Source organism: Carassius gibelio, chromosome B2, assembly GCF_023724105.1.
Source record: "Carassius gibelio isolate Cgi1373 ecotype wild population from Czech Republic chromosome B2, carGib1.2-hapl.c, whole genome shotgun sequence".
Classification (NCBI taxonomy): domain Eukaryota; kingdom Metazoa; phylum Chordata; class Actinopteri; order Cypriniformes; family Cyprinidae; genus Carassius; species Carassius gibelio.
The window spans coordinates 22,500,462-22,520,722 of NC_068397.1; the positions used below are offsets into that span (position 1 = coordinate 22,500,462).

General features: G+C 36.5%; 1 protein-coding gene across 2 annotated transcripts; it reads left to right on the top strand.

Annotated features, from left to right (window-relative positions):
• The first annotated feature begins 3,392 nt into the window (after positions 1-3,392).
• Positions 3,393-15,871, top strand: LOC127951286 (nardilysin). Of its 2 annotated transcripts, none has more exons than XM_052549095.1 (31): positions 3,393-3,540; positions 3,972-4,172; positions 4,444-4,699; positions 5,322-5,403; positions 5,501-5,654; positions 5,838-5,911; positions 6,016-6,111; positions 6,200-6,322; positions 6,409-6,466; positions 6,550-6,623; positions 6,708-6,777; positions 7,048-7,125; positions 7,262-7,382; positions 7,687-7,745; positions 7,864-7,918; positions 8,067-8,171; positions 9,557-9,680; positions 10,404-10,490; positions 10,596-10,715; positions 10,853-10,904; positions 11,099-11,249; positions 11,326-11,453; positions 11,539-11,701; positions 11,931-11,962; positions 12,062-12,200; positions 12,317-12,364; positions 13,003-13,055; positions 13,143-13,226; positions 13,998-14,205; positions 14,315-14,404; positions 15,013-15,871. In XM_052549095.1, exons 2-31 carry the CDS (start codon positions 3,997-3,999, stop codon positions 15,232-15,234), a joined length of 3,282 nt encoding a protein of 1,093 aa, XP_052405055.1. In that variant the 5' UTR covers positions 3,393-3,540; positions 3,972-3,996; the 3' UTR covers positions 15,235-15,871. The 2 variants fall into 2 exon arrangements, with proteins under 2 accessions (XP_052405055.1, XP_052405054.1); XM_052549094.1 differs by having other exon boundaries at positions 3,468-3,540; positions 3,879-4,172.
• The last annotated feature ends 4,390 nt before the right edge of the window (positions 15,872-20,261 follow it).

Sequence of the window (20,261 nt, forward strand, 5' to 3'; positions counted from 1 at the left end):
TATATCCAAGTAATATTCTAAACACACGAGCATATCGACTTTACTTTTTCCCTTTATTGTGAATTTCCCACAGGTAACAGAGAATCTGAGCTAAAGCTAGTTAATACTCTGTCTCAGCAGCTCTCTGTGCCTTTGAGCATTAAAGCATTTTCCTGAAGATCCTTAAAAAAATCTTTAATGCCGTCACACACACAGATCAGCGCTACAGATCTGAAGATGTTCCAGTGAATTAGCTAGCGACAGCAGCTTCCCTTCTCTTCTAAAGCCTGTTAAAGGTGATTAAAGCACTGTTTCTCCATCAAATTGCTGCGAGAGTATTTACCCAAGCCCTTTGAAAAGGAAAAAAGCTGGAAAAATACAAACAAACAAATCATTAGGAATTCTGGGGTTGAAATTATAGGAAGGCTTTACATGACTTTATTCACTATATATGGTGCTGGACATCCATTGTTCTGCAGCCATCACATAGCTAGGAGGAAGAAAGCACCGTGATTGACAAGATAGTAATGGGGTCCAGAAACCCAGACGTCTCAGAAAACTAATGTCAGATTCTGCTCTAAAGCATATTTCAACCACCTTCAAAGAAACAATTCAATCTCCCTTCCATAATAGTATAATAGCCATGCCATTATTTTCACACACTGATCAGTTTAAGCAAGTAATTGTGTGTAATTAATATTAATACAAAAGATTAGCTTTGTTTGAAGAATGATTATATTAAGGATGCACATGATTTTCACCACCTTTGACTAATTAACAAATCACTTCAAGCACTCTCATTCAATTATAAATCCCCCTCACATGAAACCAACAAAACCAAATGTCTCAATTTGCAACAACTGAAGAGACACAATTAGCAGTGCAATTTTTCCAGCAAAAAAAATAAAAATCACGAGATGTAATCTGGTGGTCAGGCCATTTGAAGCTCATTTAGCCTGAAGCTGGTCATTAATTACCCAGAAGATGAAGAGCGTCGCTGCCACTGAGGTGCTGGAGAGGGGGCTATCTGGATCCACAGGTGCTGTTACTATTTAGTTAGGCACACCTCGTGGATACCACAGAGCAATGACCTCTCTCCGCAAACACACGGACCACCACCAAGGACGGCCAGCCTTGAGTGATAACCAGTGTTAAGCTAATTAAACTACCCTCCCATTTTAATTAGTATATAAATCAGTTGCCATGGGAATCTGTCCTTTGGAGTCCCCATGTAAACTCCTGATAGATTAAGTGCAGTGAAGGAAGGGTGCTATTTTAGAAGCCCTTTTAATACATGCAGCAGTCTGCACAGACAGACACTAACACATAAATGCTAAAATTATAAATTTGATTTTTTTTCGTGCTGTTTTTTTATATTACAATATAAACAGATAATTGTATATGCAAATCATATTTTCCATTACATACTAAAATTTACAAAATAATCAGCCTAGCAACAAGACAAACACTGCAACAATGTTACTGTAATATGAACACATTAATACTCATGTGCTCTGAAAAAAAATAGCACTGGTTGAGTTACCGGATATACAGTGTTGCCATGGACGACTGCAAATAGTAGGAAATAAATGACTCTGAATGATGTGACTGAATCTTGTGTAAAATCATGTTTTCATAAAACCATTCAGGGCCATTCAATATAGGGTGACTAGAGTAAAGTAGGACACAATAGCTTAATTAACTATATAGTATGTGTATGTAAATCCATTAAAAATCAGCATTCATTTCTAATACAGAATGACACTTATATATCCATAAAACATTATTTAAAGATCCACTTTATCTGTATTCTTTCTAAATATTGCACAGCTGTTACTTGGTGTTATATTAATCATTTTGAATTTGAAGTTATTTTGCTTGGAATTATTTATTTTTTTCACTGACATACTTTTATTATCCTTGGCATAAATAAATGTTTGCACGAGGGCTTTTTCAGTCTCATTTGTTTGCCTGTTCGAGTGCTTTTCTGGCCTAGCATTTCCTTGTCAAAAGCATCTTGTTAAAAATTGAAACGCACCAGACCTAAACTCAAAATGTTGTGACACAGCATTTCGCAAAACAGGAGTAGTGCTCCAAGGGAAATCACCTCTTATCATGTGAAGCACCATACTTGAGATGCTAAAAGATTACATCAAAGGAGCAACACTAAATGACGCAGAAAGTTTGCCATGACGAGAGCTCCCCCTACTGGCGGAGACCGTCTCACTCATCCACTACTAAACAATGCAAGCGTGTTCACGGGCATGTAATACCCACACAGGATTATACAGGGAAGGAATCCAATGATTATGATTATCTCCACTTGAGAGCCTTCCAATTGTAAAATATAGAAACAATTAACCAGAATTAAATTACTAAGCACAGATTACCTGTTCTAAACATCAGCAAATAAGAACCTTGCAAGAAAACCATCTATTCCTTTCATCCACAGCAGAACTCATTAAACACATTAGCTATGACTTAAGCATGGTCTTATCCACAGCAGCAGTAATGTGATATGCGACTGAAAACACTGAGTTAGCACTTAATAGTATTATAACGACAGCTCAGCATTCCAGTATACTGTTCCACATCTGGTTGTCTTGGATTCAGTATTTATCAGTCTCCCTTCACATGGTATGTTGGTAAATAATTAGAAATTAATAAAGATTCATAAGAACGCTTAAGCTGTGTCTGTGCATGTCAGTTTACTGTACAGCCAATACAGGCGGCTGGTCAGCAATCTAAGATATAATAAAACCAAATAAAATAAATAGCCTTGTTCTAAATTACTAAATAGCCAGAAATATGTATGTATCTGAGATATTTAATTACAATTCCTTAAATCAAAATTATTATTTTTTTTACTAATTTTTCTGTCCATTATATTACATGTAAAACTTAAAAGAGTTAATATTGACTTTGACAAATATATTAGCATGGTATATGGTAGTATCTTAAGACAGTCTTATCATTACAGCTTTTCTAAAGGTCATATGAAGTCATACATGTATTTGGGAGGTTGGTGGATAAGGTCATTTTATTATTATTATTATTATTATTATTATTATTATTATTATCATTATTATTATTATTATTATTATTATGTATATTACTAAGGGAAGGTGTATATTTAAGTTTCCATGAGATCATCTTCAGTTTTATACTTTGTAAATGTCTTACCAATCCTGTACATCATTTTCTTCAGGATGATTTATCTTGGATCAGTTCCAAAATCAATGTTAATACACGCTTATACTTAACTTTTAAATAATATAGATATATATCTAATATCCCAATATAGTCTCAGGCATTTATTAAAAGACAGACAGGTCATTTAGACAAGGCGTCATTACACAATTCTGCCGCTAATTTAGTAAACGGTTCACAACATAAACTTATGAATTGCTGAGACAGATAAAACAGCATCATGTATAGCAATGATGTTGGCCAATCAGAGAGTTGCGTTTATCTACGCCTGTGACATTTGACCAATCACAACTCTTGTTGCATAGATGCTGAGTGCTGTAAGGTTCGGCTGACCCACCATAAGGATAGCAGGTATGAGAATGCGATGAAACTTGATAAACTTTGTTAAATAATGTGATGGACTCATCGGGCTTGGGCATATCATGTTTTAGATAAATTATCTAATGTCGTTTGTTATCCATAGCAAGGTTGGATGCTTTTGGTTTATATTAAATTGTGTTACTATGTAGCAGATTAGCTTCATTGTAGCATAGTGGCGATGATACAAATACATATTGTACAAATATATGTCTCTAAAGTTAAAATATTCTTTCACCAAAAGCCAGATTCCTTCTGTCATTCAAGATAGATTACATAATGTATCTATTTTAAGGTCATCCTGTTTCTAATATGAGTATCGTTTCTTTTAGACTGATAAAGTCAGTATTTCTCTGTTCGAGGCTGCGCGTGCGTTTCCCGTTTTGTAGCACGGTCATAACCCGCCCCTTTCACCTCAACTCCAGTGCTAAAGTAGCATCATTGCTCAAGATGCCCCAGACAAACAAGTTCAAAAGTGCTGCATCCAGCAGTGCTGCTCAGTCTGCTGGTCCAGACCGGGAAGAAGCCCTCAGAGACCCCAACGCACCTCCAGGGGACAGTGGTGGAGAGGACAACCAGGGAGACCCTCAAATTGTTAAATCTCCCAGTGACCCCAAACAATACAGGTATACAAGTCAACATGTACAGATTTTAAACGCTGTTAACTAGGTACTATTGGTCAGCATTTGCCTCATTCTTAAAGTAACAAGTCACTGCTTCTAAAAGATCATTTTACAGTATGAATGTTACAGTATGTTGGCACCTAAGGCCAGGAGTTAACAGAAATATGAGATCACACGAGTAAAACACAAGCTCTGGTTGCATCTCTTGAGTGTGTAACACAACACTGCAGGCAAGTGCTGACGACTTTTTTTTTTTCTTTCTCTTTTTGTCCAGATACATTGAGCTGAGTAGCGGACTGAGGGCTCTCCTGATCTCTGATCTGAGTGGTTTAGATGGGAAAACTGAAGATGAGGATGACGAAGATTCAGAAGAGGAGGAAGAAGAGGAGGCAGCAGGAGAGGAAGAGGAGGGAGACTCAGGGGAAGGCACGGATGAGGAATGTGAAGAAGAAGGGGACAGTCAAGATAGCGACTTTGAAGAGCTTGACGAGGAAGACGACAGGAAGAAGAAAAAGGGATCTGAAAAACAGGTTTGTGTATTGCTGTCTAGCGATTCAGACACTGATACTGGTTTGTTGTTGTTGTTTTTTTTGTTTGTTTTTTTGTTGAACCTTTATATTAAAGCATTTCTTTTCAAACTGTAATAATTCAATATCCCTGTGAAATGACTTCTCTAATCTTTTAGTCCACTTAAACCCAGCCCCTTTCTTACAATCAACTTAACTCAAATTCCGCTCTTCATTCATCCTGACGACAACTGATGGATACTCCCCACTAAAAAATGCTATATCAGCTGATACTATAGATTTGTGTGTTAAGTTGTCTTTATCAGTATTGGATTTTATTATGGATTTGTTTTTTTAATTTAATGGCACTGTTACGTGTAATAGTTAGCAAATCTCAAATGAATATCCATTTCCTGTTACTGTACACTATAATGTTTTGATGCCTAGATTCACTTGCAGCATTTAAAATGACTTATCTTAGTTTGTAGTGGTTTTCTTAGAGTAATGCAAAGCTATTTTATCAGTTCTGATCAATAATATGGCATTAAATTGGCCATTACATAAAAATATCAGCTAAAGTGTGTTACATTATTTGCATTTCAGTGCAGTTTAATGTTTTTTTTTTTTTTTTTTTTTCTGAAATAAGTCTGCAGCGGCCCTTTGTATTGGGGTAGGAAGTTTCAGTGACCCTAATGACCTACCTGGCCTTGCACACTTTCTGGAACACAGTAAGTCACTCATGCATTTGTTTTGCCATTACTGTATTCATTAATGCTTTATTCTCAATGATAATGTTTAACTGAAACGTATCTCTCTATTTCCCAGTGGTGTTCATGGGCAGTGAAAAGTACCCTTCTGAAAATGGCTTTGATGCATTCCTTAAAAAGCATGGCGGCAGTGATAATGCTTCCACTGATTGTGAGAGAACCATTTTCCAATTTGACGTCCAGAGAAAACGCTTCAAAGAAGCCCTTGACAGGTGAAGCAGCTCTTAAAGATGTGATCTTATCACATCACCTCTTATCCTGTCCAGAATACTTAACGCAATCCTGTTGAGTATTTTTCTAACCAAAGGCATTGAAATAAAAGCAAATGCGATTATATGTTTTTAACCTTTGGTTATACATAACCTTTAAAGCATCTCTTTTTAATGTTTTCTCAGATGGGCTCAATTTTTCATCTGTCCTCTTATGATTGAAGACGCCATTGACCGAGAGGTTGAGGCTGTGGACAGTGGTGAGTAAAGCATTTATATTACAGATTAAAATATGAGTTGATCACTCAACTGTGCAGTTTAACAGCCTGATGGTCTTTTTTGTTTGTTTGTTTGTTTGCTACAGAATATCAGCTTGCTAAGCCTTCAGACTCTCACCGTAAGGAGATGCTCTTTGGCAGCCTAGCAAAGCCCAACCATCCCATGAGCAAGTTCTGCTGGGGTAAGCCAATCATGTTAAAAACTGCTTTAGAGTAGCTCCTGGGTTTATTCTAAAGTTGCTTTTTTATGGTCTTGTGATTGTTTTTAAGGTAATGCACAGACCCTGAAGACTGAGCCTAAGGAAAAGAATATCAATGTTTACAAGCGGCTCCGTGAATTTTGGAAGAGATACTACTCTGCCCACTATATGACCTTAGCTGTGCAGTCTAAAGGTAGGTACAGTATGCAGGACTTAACTTGGAAATGGAATTTCTAATAGAAGATGATCCTAAAATCTCTTCTGCTTCAACCTTCACAGAGAGTCTTGACACCCTTGAGGAATGGGTTAGAGAAATCTTCAGTCAGGTACCCAACAAGTAAGCTCAACCAAAGCCCTTTTTCAGTATTTGTAAAATGTGATAATATAAATGTATTTAAAGAGTTTCTCAATGCCATTCAGTGGACAGCCGAAACCTGATTTTTCAGACCAGTTGAGCCCCTTTGAAACACCTGCTTTCAACAAACTTTACCGAGGTATGCCATAGAACTTACTACTCAAGTGAGGTTTAACGAAACTCTAGAACTCAGTATTAATATTTAGTTTATTGTTTGTTGCAGTGGTGCCTGTTAGAAAAGTACATGCCCTCACCATCACATGGGCTCTACCACCTCAAGAGAAGCTCTACAGGTAAACCAGTCATGATTGCACTCTGTGTGGCTCCTTTTTATGAAAAAAAAAGTGATCTACAATAAGGTTCAGTCATTTTTACTGACACGTATTCAAAAAACATCTTTCAAAAGTTCTGTTAAAAACACATCCGCAGTATACAATATATCCACATCTTTAGCCATTTCACTGGGACTTTACATATCGATTTTGTTGGTCTTTATTGGAATGTCAATATTATTTCTTTTTATTTTACAATGCTTAACCGATGCTCTTTATGTCGGTCCTCAGGGTAAAGCCTCTGCATTACATTGCTTGGCTGATTGGCCATGAGGGAACTGGAAGTATCCTGTCCATGCTTCGGAGGAAGTAAGTCCTTTCTCTCCTGATTTGGTTTTAATAAATGACAAGCTGGTTCTACTTTCATTGTAACTAATCTGTACATGCAGCATAAATTTTGCACTAACCCCAGAAACTGAAATTTAATCTCTTTCTCTCTTTCTAGGTGCTGGGCTCTTGCTTTGTTTGGAGGAAACAGTGAAACTGGTTTTGATCAGAACACCACCTATTCAATATTTAGTATCTCCATCACTCTTACTGATGAGGGCTTCCAGAACTTCTATGAGGTCTGCATGGGTCACCAGTCTAGACATTGCATTGTTTTACATTTCTTTGATCCTACACTACTAGTGCATGTCCAAATTATGCACTACAGTATCTTAATATCCTTAAGATATTATATTGTTTTCACACTTAATGTCATTATAGAAATATGGGGGAAGCTGAGAAACTAACAGCTTTGCTAAATGTGTGTAAAATAGGATTACAAAGCCTCTGAGGCACAAACACACCCCTTTGCCATCCTAAATTATAACAGACACTTTGGTATAAAGTTTAGCCCCACTAATCTGGATGGTTTTCTTCATTCAGGTTGCTCACCTGGTTTTCCAGTACTTGAAAATGCTTCAAACCCTTGGGCCCCAACAGAGGTAGGCCCTTCATGTGAAGTGTTTATCTCGAGGAGGATAATTGCAGAACTTTACACATACACTACATTAAATAATGTAGCTTGAAAGATATCACAAAACATTTGCTTCTCTTTGGCAGAATATATGAAGAAATTCAAAAGATTGAGGCCAATGAATTCCACTATCAGGAGCAGGTAAGGTTATTTGTCAGCCTATGAGTGCTTAGCCGTTCCTCACCAACAATGGAGTGTTTTTGTATTTCCAGCTTTTAGAAATAATTTAAAAAGAGTTGGATGGGAGTATTTGTTTGTAGACACTGCACTCACAGTGATGCTTTTACAGACTGATCCTATTGAATATGTGGAGGACATCTGTGAAAACATGCAGCTGTTCCCAAAAGAGGACTTCTTGACAGGAGACCAGCTAATGTTTGAGTTCAAACCAGAGGTACTTGCCCATCACATGCAGCACTGAATTTAGACTTTTGGGTACACAATTGTGTGATATATATATATATATATATATATATATATATATATATATATATATATATATATATATTAGGGGTGTAACGGTTCACAAAATTCACGGTTCGGTTCGATACGATACACTGATGTCACGGTTCGGTTCGGTTCGGTTCGGTTCGATACGTTTTAGATACAGCAAAATGTAAAAACATCTCAACTTTTCAGAATGCCGCAAGCGCACCGCGGGTCATGTGACAAGAACTAACCAATCAGCTTCATCCTTTCCCGTAACAACGTTGAGAGCTCAGCCAAGATGAAGGATCAGCTGATCATAGTTGTATATGGATTGCAATTTTGAAATAAATTTAGTAGCAGAGCTACTGCAAGCGATTTTTAGAGCTGCAAATCCATTTATCCTTCGCTGAAATTTCCGCGTCTCATGGAGAGAGCACGTCATTGTTGCTTAGCAAAGACAGACGCCTCATGAGCGCTTCTGCCCGAGCGCTTTGGAAAGGAGGAGAAAGACGCGCTTAGCGTTTTCCATGCGTTTTTAGGCACGATATGTGAACGGCCCCTAAGGCGCTCGCTCACTCAGCACGCGCTGAAGGCTCGTTGCAAAATGTCGAATGCCTTTAACAGACCAGAAATATAAGATCCTAAAATAACCAACAGGTCTGGTGTTTGGGTTGGATTCCCTGTAAGCTATAGTTTCTAAATGCTGCAGGGATAGTTTGCTGCGTGCATGTTTCTCCTTTTTTTCGTCTTTTCCCAGATAGTACTGACGCATATATCCCAGATATTCCCGCTGGTGTTTTTTTTTTATTATTTTTTTTTATTCCCGCTGGTGTACCCTGTCATGTTGCAGATGCGACATACCGTTGTTTTTTTATCCACCACTCTCTTGCCATCACCATTATAGCTTAAAGGGAATCCAAAGTGCACCCAAACACCAGACCTGTTGGTTATTGGAGGATCTTCTCATTACTAGTCTGTTAAACGCATTGGCTATTTTGCAACGAGCCTTCAGCGCGTACTGAGTGAGCGAGCGCCTGCTGAGTAGCCTAACATAAACATATAAGATGGTGTTTTTTTCTTCTTCGGGAGTGTCAGGGGCGTTGCCTGTTACGTTGTTTGGGTTATTGGGCTACCTTGTTGAACGCATATCATTATATTTCTCTCTCTCTCTCTCTTTTTTTTTTTTTTTCAAATATAATTAATTACTCCAACGAACCGTTCGGTATACATAATGCGTACCGCGTACCGAACCGAAAGCGTCGTACCGAACGGTTCAATACGAATACGCGTATCGTTACACCCCTAATATATATATATATAATTTTTTTTTTTTTTTTTTTTCGCTCTCAGGTGATCTCTGCTGCACTAAACCTCCTCACACCAGAGAAGGCAAACTTGCTCCTTTTGTCCCCTGAGCATGAAGGCCAGTGCCCGCTCAGGGAAAAGTGGTTTGGGACCCAGTACAGTGTAGAGGGTTTGTACAATTATTATTATTATTTATTTTATTTTTTCTTCAGTTAAAAAGTACCATATTCAGGATCAGAAGTAAAAAAAAAAATAATAATAATAATAAAATAAATTGGTGTCTTAGAATCTGTGTCCGTATTAGATTACTCTGGAAGTGAAAGTGAGAAGCTAGTGTTGAATTGTTAGAAAATTTGTTGATTTACTAAAAGATAAAGATATTTTCTAAAAGGTTTTTAACCACACAAATATATATTTAATCATTTTAAAACAAGTAGCGGTGGTGCCAGTTTAAAGTGGAGAACTTGCTGTAGATTATGAGTCCGTGTAGCCACTGCAGCTGTAGAAGGATAATTGATGCCAAAATTAAGAAGTACTTTGGTTCTGTAGGAGCATGTTGGTTTTGAACATGATAACTGCAGGAATTGATAGCTGATATTAGTATATTAGTAGATTGAGATTGTTGTTACTCAAAAAATAAATTGAGTCCAAGCACAACAAGCAGTTTCCTACTGTTTAAGTAAAAAAAAAAAAAAAATGAAATGCTTTTCCTGAAGCTGACATGTTTATTGAATTATATTATTTCCTTTTTCAAATCTACTTGAAATGTATTCATAATTAATCATAGGTTTATCTCAAGTGATTCAGGAAATAGCATTAAGCATGTTCCTCTATATTGTGCAGCTCTGGAGATACAAGCACTTGTTTGAACCATGTTTTTTTCCCCTTACAGACATACAGCAGCACTGGAGAGAGCTTTGGGCAGGAGATTTCGATTTAAACCCAAGCCTTCACCTGCCTGCTGAAAATAAGTTCATCGGTGGGTGTCTTCAGTTGATGTATTTTAATGCTGTTGCTATGTCCTGTATCTGTAGCTTGTTTCAAGACTGTTTGCAATTATTCTTTTGTCTCTTTTCACCTCCAGCCACCGATTTCACCCTCAAAACCTCTGACTGTCCCGACACAGAGTACCCTGTCAGAATAATGAACAATGACAGAGGGTGTTTGTGGTATAAGAAGGACAACAAGTTCAAGATCCCCAAAGGTGTCATTGTATTTTTCTCTACACTCAATATATATTGTGTCTCCGATGTCTAATAGAAAAATAGATTGAGTGGGAAGTACCGAACCTCTGTGCTCAATTACCCAGCTCACACTTCTGTTTTCTCTCTTTTCCTACAGCATACGTGCGGTTCCACCTCATATCACCAGTGGTTCAGAAGTCTCCAAAAAAGTAAGCTGAAAATCATGTCAATACATACAGTCATTCGAGCAGATCTTGTAAATGCTGAAGCCATGGAAAGCCCATCTAGCCATTGGTGTGTCTGCTCAGGTCTTAGGAATCACTATCTCCAGTTCATATTCTTGTTCATCCATTTACCTTTCCATCTGATTTTCTCTTTGTTCTCTCGTCTTAACTCCACTTAGCCTGGTGCTTTTTGACCTGTTTGTGAATATCCTGGTGCATAACTTGGCGGAGCCAGCCTACGAAGCTGATGTAGCCCAGCTAGAATATAAATTGGTTGCAGGAGAGCATGGTCTTGTCATCAAGGTTAAAGGTTTCAACCACAAACTGCCGGTAATTAACAGGCACAAATCAGATTATAAGAAGAAATTGGTGTCTTTTTTATTTATATTTTTCATATTTTTTGCAGTTACTGTTCAACCTGATTGTGGATTATCTCGCTGATTTCTCCGCTGCTCCTGATGTATTCAGCATGTTTGCAGAGCAGCTAAAGAAAACCTACTTTAACATCCTCATCAAGCCTGAGAAGCTTGGAAAGTGTGTCTTTTAAATTTGCCTTCACTCCACTTACACTTTATATATGCCTGTAGCTTTTCCACTCATTGCTCTCTTGTCTCCTCAGAGACGTGAGGCTTCTGGTTCTAGAGCACTCCCGCTGGTCAATCATTCAGAAATACCAGGCTGTGCTGGATGGGCTCAGTGTGGATGAGCTCATGGAGTTTGTAGGCAGCTTCAAGTCAGAGCTATATGCTGAAGGACTAGTGCAGGGAAACTTCACTAGCACTGTGAGTATACACTTATACACTGCTTGTATTTGTTTTTCAAAGAACACTCCAGGCTCAAAATATCCCACAAATGCTGCTGATAGAGCTTATGGTGTATTAATGTTTACTTAGAATATTATGTAATGCTTGTATAAGTAAAAAAGCTTTACGTTTACTGTATATAACTGCAGTTGTTCTATTATGAAATATAAAGAGCTTGTGATTTTATTTTATTTTTTTGAATCCGTAGGAATCCATGGGATTTTTGCAGTATGTTACGAAGTAAGCACTTTTTTACCAGCTTATTTTGTGTAGCACTTTCACTATCTAAAAAAAAAATGGAATCAGATTCACTCTTTTTTTTTTTTTGGTCACTTTCAGCAAATTGCAATTCAAGAAGCTGTCAGTAGAGGTCCCTGTTCTCTTCAGAGTGGTAGAGCTTCCTCAGAAGCATCATCTCTGCAAGGTGAAGTCTCTCAACAAGGGGGATGCAAACTCTGAGGTCACTGTGTATTACCAGGTAAAACTTGTTCAGTGGTTTAGATCAAACATATAGGCATATTTACTTTTTATATATTGCATTCCTAAAAAAAGCAGTGGTTGTTCCTAATATTTTTTTGGTATTTCTTTTGATAGTCCGGTCCTAAGAACCTACGTGAGCACACTCTTATGGAGCTACTAGTGGTGAGAATGAGTTTTGGTTGCTGACTACATAATGACGGGGGTATAGATTACAGTAAACGTTATTGTAGCTTTATCTATGTATAAAAAACGTAAAAGAACAGCTGCCCCAGGGTTTTTTTTAAGCAATAAAGTAAGTCCCTCTTGCCAGATTCAAAAGAAGTTCTCAGTTACTGCTCTCTAGGGCGCTGAGCACACACATCTTCATGGCCATAAGCTCAACTCATCCACTTTACTTTATACTGAAGACTGACTTTGGATGCTGTCCAGTTCTCTGTCTTTCTCAGCAGTTGCTTTAAAACACTCTAAAAGGTTGAGCTGGCTCTCATTGTAAAGTGTAATGTGCTGTTCTAAAAGTTCAACGATTTATTTATTTTTGCTGGTGAAACACTGCTGATAACAGCTTTTGGAACGACAAATGTCTATAACTGGTTTTGTCTCTTTTTTTTTTTTAAAGTTTGTATTTATTTTGTCTGCATATTAAACTAAAACTTCATTAAAGAAACATTTAATATAAATTTGAAAAACCATTGGCTAATTATTGAGAAATTTGCCTTATATCAGTTAAATTCAATATCCGACTTCTGTGCAGTTCTAATGCTGTGACAACTTCTGTTTTCTCTCTGTGGCTCCTGTTGTAGATGCACATGGAGGAGCCATGCTTTGACTTCCTCCGAACCAAAGAGACGCTGGGGTAAGTCTGTGGCACAGAGACAACATTAAGACATTATCTTGCTCCAGTTGCTGGTTTTAATTAGTTGTACTCCATCTGTTTTCACAGATATCATGTCTACCCAACCTGTAGAAACACATCAGGTGTTCTTGGATTCTCAGTCACAGTGGAGACTCAGGCCACGAAGTTCAAGTGAGCTCTCACTGTGCTTTCTGGTTGCAGTTCACTGCTGCATCAGAATTATCTGATTTATGTGCTGCAGCTGCTGCCTCTTGACTTCAGAATCATAATTAACCTTTATCTCCACCTCTATCTTGACTAAATTGGAGTGTTACTTTACACTGATTGGCTCTCTTTATTATTTCTGACATGAAATACAGACTACACTTAATGTTAACAATACATCCAGGTATTTACAACATGCATAACATTTTATTGCTTTATAAAAGTCTTATGAAATGCTGTGTAAATATATATCAGGGTTACCACTGTAATAAATATAAGGGAATTGTGACTTTCCACAATTCATATAGCCCCCCAAAAAGTCTTATAAGTTCTTGGAAATTAATGTCGTTTCTAAAGTATTTCTTTAGGTAGAAACATTTATATTACATGTTTTTCTTTTTTTAGATTTGGGATCAGTAAGTTCCTGAAAAGAGTATGACAGGTTACACAAATTGTAAGCAGCATGACTGTGTACAATATTAGTAATAATAATAAATGTATCCGGTGATCATGTGACACTGAATACCGGAGTAATGGCTGATGAAAATTCTGTACACAAAAAATTATGTATTTAAATTAAATGTATTTTTTATCAAATAAATGGTTTTGGTGAGCATGAGCAAAAATGACTTCCGCACATAGAAAATTAAGGTAACCGTTAATCTGAGCTCTAATTGAGGTTAGATTGTGCAAAAACTCTTTCTTTTCTTTTTTCTGAACTCATTTTCTGCCTTCTAGCACTGAGCTGGTGGAGACAAAGATTGAGGAGTTTCTGGTGAGCTTTGGAGAAAAGATGAACAGCTTGAGTGATGAGGCTTTTAAGACGCAGGTGACTGCTCTCGTCAAGCTGAAGGGTTGCGAAGACACCCATCTCGGCGAAGAGGTCGACAGGAACTGGACAGAGGTGGTCACGCAGCAATACGTCTTCGACAGACTCAGCCGAGAGGTGAGAAGCCCTGTTGAACATGGGCAAAGTCTGACAGTTCAGCAATGTGTTAATGATGAATTGTGGGAATATACTTGGACATAGTCATATTTTTTCGCTTGTACAACAGATTGATGCTCTGAAACTCATGACCAAGGCTGAACTCGTGAACTGGTTCATGGAGCACCGGGGTCAAGGCAACAGGAAGCTCAGTGTACATGTAAGTTTACCGCCACATTGCTCTCTTGAGATTCATCTCTGCATTGAATCTAATTGAGAGTTGCTTTTTAAAAATTCTTCCGGCCCTTTTTTTTTTTACTCCGTTTTCTTCAATTAATACCCCTTAATACAGATAGATAGATCCAGTCCCTGCTGACCAAAATCTGGCATCTTTCTCCATTTATATTATTTTTTTTGTAAAGCATACTTATATATATATATATATATATATATATATATATATATATATATATATATATATATATATACTTCACTTAAAACTTCACTTAAAACTTTGAGATATGTATGTAGCTGTGATCATTTTTTTTTTTTTTATCGTAATGGATGAAATTATAGCATTATTAATGTATTTTAGTATATATTGAAATTAATCTGCTTGATATTAGTCTGCTAAGTATCTTTTTTAACCATTTCAAGTTTTAGTATTATCTTAATTTTTCAGTGTTTTTACTCCTTTTGTGGATTTTAACAAAAATTCCCAATTTTTAAAGAACTTGTTTCCTTTGTGTAATGCTTGTTTGTTCATATTTTATTTAGTGAATATACTATTTTAGATGCCAGTCTGAATGATGAATGGTTTCTTTTCAGGTTGTTGGTTTTGGAGTAGAAGAAAATGATCCTCCTAGTGAAGTAGAGCCGGGCGCTGGAAAGGAAGAGGAGGAAGGCAGTAAGATGTCATTGTATGGGGAGGTTTCCAAACTCACCTTCCTTCCTGCTTCCACTTTACTGGCCTCTGCAACTACCATTACAGACATCCAGGCCTTCACTTCCACCCTCAATCTCTACCCTTACCACAAGATTCTTAAATAAACGAAAGCATTGACTCACTCTGCCAGATGGCACACAAGCACGCACCCCCTACCTCCATCTTCCATCCTTTCTTCTCATCTACTCTGTCATACTTGAGCAAGGATGAGCAGGGGCCGGCGGTCTCCCGATGCTCTCGCATTTGAGAAACGAGCTTCAGCCATGTGTGCATTCATATAATGAGCCCTGCTGTTGAAATGACATTGCTGTGAATGTTGTGTGTTTGTGTGGGCGGGCGGGCATGGACTGGACTCAGATTGGGGGTCATCATAAACATGACTTAGAACATAAACATGACTTTAAACTACTCAGAATTGTGTATTTTATCAATAGGTCTGTGGTGTTAAGTTTGTACTAATAAATTTATAATGTTCTGACACTGTGCTGAAAAGTATTATATATATTTGAATGAAAATGCTTTTTATGTGGCCAGTTGATGATGCTTGATGCTGAAGATGTGTAATGATGCTCAGCGTTGGGCATTTGAGCATGCAAGACCAAAATGATGCTTCTCTTACTGCTATAGCATCATTCTGCATTTGGAAGAACTTCAACCTGTAAACTGAGCAATGGCTAATATCGCTGCTTAAATTCAGAATTTGCAAATTTATATTTATTAAAAGCACAGTGAAGCTACTAATGGACTGCATTTGAACATCATCTTTCATAAATCACCATATAATTGTTTAAATGTTAAAACACAAACATGGAATCAGAATGTACACTATTTACTAAATACACGGTTCTGGTTTTGTTGTACGTGATTCATTGGTGCATGTAATTCTGAATACCAAAATATTTGTATTCATAGTCTTATATGAAAATGTAATTTTATTTATTTTTCTTTGTCGCTGAAGCATTTTTTTCTTTTCAGCTGACGTCATGGAGTACGCATACTGCGTATCCTTACTCCTCCAATCGCCTCGTTCCATTCTGGTGCTAATATTTTTATTTATTATTATTATTTATTCCCGCATCTTCGGCGCCTTGATGGCGAAACAAACTCGAGTGTTAAATGTAAGTTTGCTGTCTGTGTCAAATGAGAGAAAATACATTTCATATGTATGGATCATAGTACGGATGCAAGGAGGCTTGCTAATGTAACCAGTGTTCGTTAGCCAGATTCCCGATCAAAATGACTCTTACGAGACTTTTCTTTTAATGAATAGTTCAAAACACGATTTTTAATTTAATCATAATCTGATACACTGAACTGCAAATGACAATTCTTTTATTTTGTCCGTAACGAATTGAAGAAAGTTATCAGTTGCACAACTGACTGACAACGTTTGATTAAAGACACATTTATTTATTGTAAAACAAATAATAATAATAATAAAAGCAATATTTTAACAACATTCAAAATATGTGCACTATATTATAAAATGTAGGCTATCGTATAAAATGCAATGGGGGGTGGACATGATTCTACCACTGCACCAACAAAATTCTAGAAATCATCTAGGCCTAAAATAAAAATCAAATAAGCTAGTTGAATGTCCTGTTTTATTTGATTACAAAAGTAAAATGTGTTGAAAATAATGTTTCATGTTGAGTGACAAAAATGTGCCATTTACAATAGAATAGCAAAATATTATAATCATGTAAACTGCAATGTTGGGTGTAATTACTGTAATTTAATTAAAAGTAATTAAGGGATTTCTCTTTTTTTTCTGTAATTTAATTACACATACTTTGTACTGTGTATTGTATATACCCTTCTAACTAAATACTTTGGTGAGTTAATAAGAATATTGGTAACACTTTAGTGTCCAATTCTCACTATTAATTAGTTGGTTATTAGCATGTATATTACTAGGATATTGGCTGTTTATTATTACTTTAAAAACACATATTAATGTCTTGTTGTGCAAGACTTTATTCTAAATCTTTAATCCTACCCAATTCTTAAACTTAACAACTACTTTAAGTATTAATAAGCAGTGATTAGAAGTATTGAGGCAAAGGTCATAGTTAATAGTTAGGTAATAGTGAGAATTGGACTCTAATTCAAAATGTGACCAGAATAATTTATGTAGTTATCGGTTATTTATTTGAAAGTATATATGGAAGTTGTGGCCTAGTGGTTAGAGAGTTTGACTCCTAACCCTAAGGTTGTGGGTTTGAGTCTTGGGCTGGCAATACCATGACTGAGGGACCCTTGAGCAAGGCACTGAACCCCCAACTGCGCCGCAGCATAAATAGCTGCCCACTGCTCTGGATGTGTGTTCACTGCTGTGTGTGTGCACTTTGGATGGGTTAAATGCAGAGCACAAATTCTGAGTATGGGTCACCATACTTGGCTGAATATCACTTTGAAGAATTAAAAGAACGTCCCATTTTTTTGAGTAACTTACCCAACACTGGTGAACTGTACATGGATGTGATTTATACCGAATGTGATGTCATTTTAAAAAGCATTCCCTCAACTCTCCAAAGGTGACCTTAGATTCAGCTGGAAATACGTTGAGAATTGTCACAGTGCCAACACTTACCAGGCACCACATGTGTTCTCCTTGTCCAGGCATGAGGCACATAGCAGCACACAGCAAGAGAGTTGATCTCTTTGTAATCCAGAATAGCTCTTCTCCTCTCACCACCCCGCCTTTCATTGTTCTGATCCTGCTGTCCTGAAGCGCTCTGTAGAGGTGCGGTACACTGGCTAGAGTTTCATCAGTCTGCTGAAAGCTGCACAGTTTAAGAGGGATCACATTTTAAATATTTTGACTGCCTTGGCATTCACTGGCTGCCTTTTGTAGTTAGATGATTAGACATCTCACTCCTGCAGGGTGTCTTAATTGATGATCTGCATAAATGGGAGGAGTTGTAAGAAAGGAAACAGGTGGATAATATGAATAAATAAGGCAGATATATGTGAAAAGTTCTCCTGCTGCTCTACAGTGAGTTCACTCAGCTTTACTCATGGAGCTGTGAGTCTCGCTGCTCTTACAGATCATGTTAAATATAAGAAGGACATAAATTATATGCGTTCCAGGCAGCAAAGCACAGGGAATTAAACAAGAGCTTCTGTAAGACAGGTTAATTGTTTCTGGCCTTTCGATACTGAGATAATGGCATCTAATGCTAGATTCAAACAGCCTAATTTAATTCATTTAATAACAGATAAATTTGTAGTTGTAATTATAACTTTGTGTGTGTGTGTGTGTGTGTGTGTGTGTGTGTGTGTGTGTGTGTGTGTGTGTGTGTGTGTGTGTGTGTGTGTGTGTGTGTGTGTGTGTAGAATTGCTCTGTTATGAATTTAAAAAGCTGAACATCATCATCAGCGCTTGGTGGTAAGTGATTACATGTCATTTGGATTACGGAATCAGATTCCAAAGATGTACTTGTAATTAGATTATATTACATTCCTACAGTTACTTTTTTATTGATTACATGTTAAAATGACACTGTGTGTGTAATATTGTTTAGCTTTGAATATTCACAATGTAGCATGGCCATGTAAATGTCACGTAAATTAATATGCAGTCCATTCTTTTAAATTTGGAGACAAAAGGAACTCTCAGTCAATTATACCATGTTAATACTTTACTAATTTAACAACACATTTGCATTTTCACAGTTCTCTGATATCAGTTAATGGTCACTGACATGCAGGTCAACAAATAAAATATCTCAAATGTGGAAATTTAATTATTTGATTAATTTTCATGTTTCATGTTTAAATGCATTTCATGATGTTCATAACAAAGAATGGAATATATTTAATTTCTCTTTGCTCTTTATGACAATAACCCCATTTAAATCTATAAACAATTTAAACAATTGGGGTAAAATGTAATCTAAATGTAATCCAGAAGTCGTCCAAATATATTATTAGGCCTACTTGAAATGTAATAATCTAGATTACATTACTGAATATATTTGTCATCATGTAATTTCAAAATAAAGATGCTTAAATGATTCCATAAAGAGCCTTACACATCTGAAGAACCTTTCTGTTTCACAAAAGGTTCTTTGTGGCGAAAGAAGATTCTTCAGAATATAAAAGGTAAGAAAGAGATGGTTCTTTAAAGAACCTTTGACTGAATTGTTCTTCTCTGTTCATCACTGCGAAGAACCTTTTAAGCACCTTTATTTTTAAGAGTGTAACAGACTACAATTTGCAAGTAATATACCCAGCATTGATTATCATTTATGCAAAAAAAAAAAAAAAACTCTACACGTCTACAAAATATATATTTGTAATATTTGTATACTGTTACATGTTTTAAGAGTCTTGTTTAAGACCTTGACATGCTTATCGAGGTGGCATTTTAATTAAATCACGTCTAAAGACATAGTGTAATGCAGTCAGGAAGGAGGGAATGGCATTCCTGTGTCGTGTGTAATATTTAATTAGAAAGATGTCAAATAACAAGTATGGAAACTTTGAACTTAAGCACTTTCCCTACATTACATGCATTGCCACAGATGAGTTGAGCAGGCTCTTAATCTCCTTCATACAGCTTTGTTACAGATACCCTCTGTTGGTACTATTCTAATTTATGCAACAAATCCCTGCTAGCCCTCATAATTAAATCTGTCAATGATGTGGCACCTTGCTGTGTGTGTGAGCACACATGAATGTGCATGCATGCATATGAGGAAGAGTCTGTGATGGGATTTGCATATGTGCATGTGATTGTGTATTAATTTACGTCAAAACCTAGTTAATCTTTCCACATTTTGCATGTTGCCAAAAACAAATAGAGAAATACTTAAAGGGACAGTTCAGTTTTGTCCAGTCATGTAATATGAAATATGCAATATAGAATCAGTAGACCAAATAAATGTTTTTTAAAAAGTACATTTTGAAGATCTATCTGCCAGTTTCTTGCAACAACACTGATACATGAAAAAGTCTGTTACTTCTTAATGCATAATTTATATAAAGTGGTTAATTTGGCTTGGATATGTTATTATTAAATATAATAATATTATTGTTGTTGTATATATATATATATATATATATATATATATATATATATATATATATATATATATATATATATATATATAGTTATTTTGAG

What these genes read in the sequence shown, in the direction of transcription:
- LOC127951286 (XM_052549095.1), top strand. Translation starts at nt 3,997, where the DNA reads ATGCCCCAGACAAACAAGTTCAAAAGTGCTGCATCCAGCAGTGCTGCT. An exon ending in GGTTGAGGCTGTGGACAGTG is followed by an intron (nt 5,912 to 6,015) that starts GTGAGTAAAGCA and finishes TGTTTGCTACAG; the next exon opens with AATATCAGCTTGCTAAGCCT. An exon ending in CCTCAAGAGAAGCTCTACAG is followed by an intron (nt 6,778 to 7,047) that starts GTAAACCAGTCA and finishes GTCGGTCCTCAG; the next exon opens with GGTAAAGCCTCTGCATTACA.